Source organism: Pteropus alecto, unplaced genomic scaffold, assembly GCF_000325575.1.
Source record: "Pteropus alecto unplaced genomic scaffold, ASM32557v1 scaffold42, whole genome shotgun sequence".
Lineage (NCBI taxonomy): Eukaryota > Metazoa > Chordata > Mammalia > Chiroptera > Pteropodidae > Pteropus > Pteropus alecto.
Window position 1 is genome coordinate 10,819,694 of NW_006434825.1, and position 6,061 is coordinate 10,825,754.

The following is a 6,061-nucleotide window of genomic DNA, read 5'->3' on the forward strand; positions in this document are numbered from 1 at the left end:
GGGGAGTGGGAAGAGCAGTCTTTAGAGTTATACCAACTGTGCATCAATTCCAACTCCATACTTTCCCAGGTGTGTGACCCTGAGCCTCAGCTTCATAGTCTACAGAATAGGATGGCCACAGTAATTCTGACCTCAGAGAGAGGTCATGAGCCCCACCCCAGACAAGCCCCATCCCTGATGCTGAGCCCTGCCCTCTGAGGGGAGGAGCCACCTGGGATCCCATTGAGGCTGGGAAGACCTCTTTTCTCAGCCATCTATGCAGCTCCCACTGTCCCCTAGGTACTTTGAGACCTGTCAGAAACCAGGAGGTGGAGAGCTGATGGGGTAAGGAGCCAGGCTATCCAGCTGCCCCTGGTCCTAACAATAACTAGAAAGTCACGGAGCCTCTCTGAACCTCAGCAGCAGAATGAGAAGATTGTGCTCCATCAGCATTTCCTAAGCAGTGTTACTAGGTCCAAGAAAAATAAGATTCTGTGGTCAAATGTTGGCGAAGCACAGTTAAATGTGTTTCTCAGCTGCAGGACTTTTCAGAGCCTTTGATGTGCTAATGTGGTCAACCCCCACCCCCCAAAAGAATGCAATATATGGAGTCACCAGAATTTATCATAGAAGGCACTTTTCTTCCTAGGATACCTTAAGGAAATAGTATGTGGTTGGGGGCAGGGAGTAGGGAGGCCTGACCATGGAGACCTCTGTAGCCCTCATTCCCTGACACATTCCTGCCTGTTTTTCATGACCCAGCCCTACACAGCTCAAAGCTTCCTGTTCGTGTCACTCTTCTTTCTCTCTCTCCTTGGCTCCAGCTATTCTGTTCTCTCTGCCCAGCCTGTCCCTCTTCCCCTGGCTAATTCCTAGATAAGACTCAGTTCTGAGAGCCACTCTTCCAGTAAGCCCTCCCTGATCTCCAGGCTGGATCAGGCCTGTTCTGTTCCCATAGCCTCAGTACTACGTCTATCAAAGTTCATGACACACTGCTCAGTACTGAGCTGTCCCCAGGGCAGGCTGGCCACCACCCTGTGAGCCCCACCAAGGCAGGGCCAGCTCTGCTCCCTCTCTGGGACCCCATTCCCAGCACAGCACTGGTACTCACATTCTGGAGCTATCACTGTGCTTGGGGAGGAGTGGGGTGGTGAGTTGGAGGGAATGGAGTCTCAGTGGCCTCAGGGAGATGCATGAGGACCCTCCTTGGCTCCGGCCTAAGGCCTAGGCTGAATGTCTGTTCCTTGCAGGATCTGACGGGAGCATATACAGCCACTTAACCTACAGGATGCGCCATGCCTGCGGCTTTGCAGAGGGATGGAGCTCACCCTCAGTCCTAAGCACTGATGAGAATGTGGATGGCATGATGCTCCAAGAGCTGTACTCGGATATTCCACCACGGTAAGGAGACTTCATGGGGGCATGAGAGCATGGGGCTCTAGGCACGAATCCTCCCCACCATGGGAAATAGCAACACCACCCCAAATGGTATAAATGCAGAAAACATCTGTTCAGGTATGACCATCTCCTCACCCCTCCTGACCATGTCAATCCCAACGAGCCAGGGTGTGAATCAGCAGATGTCACCACAAGACACTAGAAAGGGAAGAGCTCAGCTCCTTCAGGCTGGAGTGAAGGGGTGGGATGGAGGGTTCAGGCCCCAGCTCCTTAGTATATATCCCTAAAGCCCAAATCACGCCCACAGGGATAGGAGTCATTGTGCCCAACTGCACTCAGGGCCATCAGGTGGCCCTGTCTCATTGGAGAACTCTTCTTTAGGGGCCTTTAGGTGCTCTCCTGCCAGCCACCTTCGATCACCCACTAGTTAGTGCTTGAAAAAAGAAGAGGGGTCAGGGCCTCCATCACTTCCCTACCAGGAGCCCCCTCAGGCCTGACAGATGGCCACGTCCTCCCCATCACCCTTTTTACCCTTTTCCTCCACCCCCAGGGGCACTGGGAGGGGCAGTGCAGTTGCCCTCTTCCAGGCCAGAGGATGCGTTTTTGCCTTGAATCTCTGTCCAGAGTGGCCCCAGGAACTCTGGAACTTTCCTAAACCTGGAAAGGCCACTGTGGAGTGACTTGAGACCAAGGGGTGCCTGGCAGCCTGAGATCGCTCCCACCAGCACCACCCGCACTCAGGGCCCAGCCTGGGAGATGCTCTGTCAATAGTGGCAGCTGTTGTTCCGAGCAATCTGAGACCCAGACTTCAGTGACTTGATTGCTCAAGTTCACATGGAACATTGAGGCTGAGTCAGGACCAGAATCTAGGCCTCAGTGGTTCTTCAGTGTCCCTCCCTGGGGAGTAGAAGGGTTTCACTGGACCCAGCATGACAAAGGCCTGGCCAGGTCCATGCCAGGGCAGCCTGTCACTGCGGACAGCCCTTCAGCTCTTGGGAAAAGACCCTCCACCCACCCATAAAGCCAGGTTCCACAGGGTCCTGAGGGAGCCCCTTCTCTTATAGTTATGAGGAGTGCATCGGGCCAGGGGCCACTCAGCTGTATATCCCCACGGATGCACCACCACCCTACTCGCTGATTGATGCCTACCCTGTGCTGGAGAGCACCCTGTGCTGGATGACAGGCAACAACAACAACCCAGGCGGATACCAGGCGCAGAGGATCCAGGGCCAGGGGGGCCTCTGCACCATCTCCATGGATGCCCTGCCCTCTTATGAGTCTGTGTGTGGGGCTGGCCCAGAACCAGGGCCACAGCGCTCCCGGGCCTCAGCCGGCCCCAACTGGATCCTGGTCTCTGGCACAGAAATGACCGTGTAAGCGCTAGCTAGCCGCAAACTACCAGTCCCTTGAGGCTGAACCACATTCTTCAGTCACACAGGAGTGCACATGCGTGTGCACACACACACACACACACACACACACATGCACACACATGCACACACATGCACACACATACACAGTTCATGCACACACACACACATATATACAACTTGTACACAAACACACTAACACATACACACATGCACACATATACACAGTTCATGCACACACACACATATATATATATATACAACTTGTACACAAACACACTAACACATGCATGTGCGCATACAAACATCTAGATATGCCCTACACATGTGTACAAACACAAGCCCTCCCCCACACATCCACACAAATTCATCTGTGAAGGTTTCATTAAAAATGAAACTCCTGATCTCCCATCTCCTCCCTGGCCTGTCGGTTATGACTCTGTAGACAATTCTGGGAGAAGAGAGGTGGAGAAGTGACTAGGGCTTGCTCCCCCTTATCCCTGGGCCTGTTTGCCCCTGCTCTCACCTGGCAGGCTGTGCCCCAATTGATTCTGCCTCCCGAAACTGCTCGACCATCCCAGGTCGGCTTCCTGCCCCAACCCCATTACAGGGCAACTTGTCCTCCCAATTGGTAGGACAGGCTTCAGTGAGGCTCAGCTATGAGCTGTACCTCTCTCTCAATTACAGGGCAAAGAGACACATCACCACCCTGCCACTTACAGGGTGAGGGACACGGGTCTGGCGGGGGAGGGGCTCAGGCACAACCTGGAGGCCCTCCCAGCCTGCCCTGCCCTCTCTCTAACCCAGTGCCCTCAGTCTGGTGGTGCTAGCGGAGTTATCTCAGAAGCCCCTACCCCAGCCACAGGTGATGAACAGGGCCCCTGGAGGGCATGGAATGGTGGTGGTGGTGATGGGTTACGGCTGTCCCATTGTCTACTAGTACGACCACTACCCAGGACTGCGGGTCTTCAAAAAAGGTAAAGGTTCTGAGGCAGAGGAGCAGCCCCTCGCTAAGTATGTGCCCAGATGACCTTATGGCCTGAGCTTGAATGGGCTAGAGCCAGACCCCAGAATCTGGCACTGCTGTCCTCTTGGGTGGTGGCTCATAGTTGGAAATTAAGATGACATGTTCTGGCCTTACCCTCTGGGGTGTTTGCAGAGACAAAGATAAGACAATGTGAGCCCCACTATGTCACTGTGAGAGGACCAATGCTTGCATCTCAGCCACACTGCCAGAGGCACCACAGGAGGTGTGTGGGACTGCCTAGGTGTAGAAAGGCTCCCAACCTGGCCCATGAATTTCAGGAGTTTAGGTCAGAGACCATGCAGGTAACAGAGCTGATTCCTGAAGACCCTGACTGCAAGGGGTGGTGGCTGAGCATCTTTGACTTTCTCCACCAGCATCATCAGCGGTAGGGAGCAGAGTCCTCAAGTTTACTCTGCCTCCCTTCCTCATCCTTAAATGACACTCTCCCTCCATCCTCTCCCCCACACTTCAATTCCTCCAACAAAGGGCTAAAACAATTCACTAATCCCTTTCTTAAGAAGAGGGATGGCAAAAGCTATTGTGAATTTCGTTTTCCGTAGAAATAGAATTTCTTCTGGTGCAGAACTGAAAGGAATCCGCACATAGGTTCGGTAGCACCTGGAGCCCCCGACTCCACTTGAGGAAGGGGTCTTGTTTACAAGCAGTTCTGCCCATCTTTGTGGTGTACTGTTTCCTAGGCAAAAAAATATCTGTCTGTTGTACTGTATAGCTTTTAAAATGCACTCCAGGGATGAATCGCTCTTAAACGCATCCTGCTTCTGCAACCCTCCAGAATGCTGGGGGCAAAAAAAACCCCCACGCCTCATCAGTCTCATCAGTGTTTGAGGATGAATAGCTTTTCTTGTCCCTGGATTAAGCGCTTAATAAGCTACGATGTATCTTTTCTGTGTTCAGAGTAAATATATATCAATAAAAATGTTGCAAAAATAATGTTATCAAAGAGTTGTGTGTATGGGGGTAGCTTCTGCCATGTGTAAGGGGAGGAAACAGGAAACAGTAGCAAACTGAAAATGTGTTACTCTCAAAATTAGCAGCCATTGAAGCCTTGTCATTTTCCTATTGACACAGATATCTGGGTAGTCAGTGATTTACAAGAGTTACTTTTTTTTTTTTTTTTTTTAATCTCACTGGGACATGGCATCATTTCTGAGACTTGGCCTGTGTAAATGTCACCAAGACAGGCTATGCTCTTCAGGACTTGACTCCAGAAACACCAGGGACTGCACACTTTACTTTCCAAGCAGTTGGTTTAACACCTGATGGCTTTGACTACCAAGAAAGAGAGGAAATCTGTAAATTGACTGAAATTCTCTTCCTTTCTCTGCTCTCCGTAAGACCTTGACTTTGGTCTTTGATCTCGTGGTTTAAAGAGGCTGGTTCCCTTCCTCTGGCATCCTTCCTTCCCACTAGAACTCAATTAGAGTCCACTACTATAGTCCTGGGCCCTCAAATCTGGGGAAAATGGAGTGTGAGTCTAAAGGAAGGTGCAGTCCTCAGCCCTGTTCAAGCTCACACTGCCATCTGCTGGCCACCTGCTGTCACTGCTCAAAGCAAATGAGTCTGACTCTGAAGAATGAGCAAATTCCCTTCTCCCAGTTTCAAACCCACTCCCCGTGGCCACTCCACTCACAGTTGTAGATGAAACTTGTCTTCTACCCTTTGTATGCTCCGTGAAGTTTAACCTAGTCAAGCATTCCATTTTCAGGAATAGCCCCTGTCCCCCAGCATCTCTCCTTGAGCACAGAATGATACCTAAGCCATCTCTGTATGCAAAATAATCACTTCTTTGTCCTTCCAAACACTATTGTGCAAAGCTCAGGTGTCACCTCCATGCTCTGGGGCCCCTCCTCCTGAAAATGAATGTAGCAGCCTTTATGGTGATGGCATCCAGCCACGTGCTGACCGCAGCCTGAGCCACCTCACATTGACACACAGTTCCAACAACAAACACATTCAGGACCCCACCAGCCCGGGGAACTGTTGGACTTGGCTTTTCCTGCCTCCTCCATCCACAACACACTTTGTGCCCACATATGGCACCATGTTCAAGGCCCTTCTGCACATGAGACTGACCTCCTCTCTCTGCCAGGGGCCTGAGGGGTGGGGGCTGAGGAGGAACTCTTGTGCAGGCTGAGTGGGCTCCTCTAGCCAGAGGGTCTTCAGAAAGGGAATCTGCAGCTGCTGGCATATGAGGGCATCACAGCATGATCTGCCACTAGGCCAGCATGCGTTGGGGTACGATCTCTGGGGAGGGCGTTAACAGCAT

General features: G+C 51.8%; 1 protein-coding gene across 1 annotated transcript in view; it reads left to right on the forward strand.

Annotated features, from left to right (window-relative positions):
• BEAN1 (brain expressed associated with NEDD4 1) overlaps positions 1 to 2,754 on the forward strand; it is a 7,437-nt gene extending 4,683 nt beyond the window's left edge. Inside the window, exons 3-4 of the mRNA XM_006909856.1 lie at positions 1,230 to 1,380; positions 2,442 to 2,754. Coding sequence (XP_006909918.1) covers positions 1,230 to 1,380; positions 2,442 to 2,754 — 464 coding nt within the window. The remainder of the gene's footprint in view (positions 1 to 1,229; positions 1,381 to 2,441) is intronic.
• Positions 2,755 to 6,061: the final 3,307 nt, after the last annotated feature.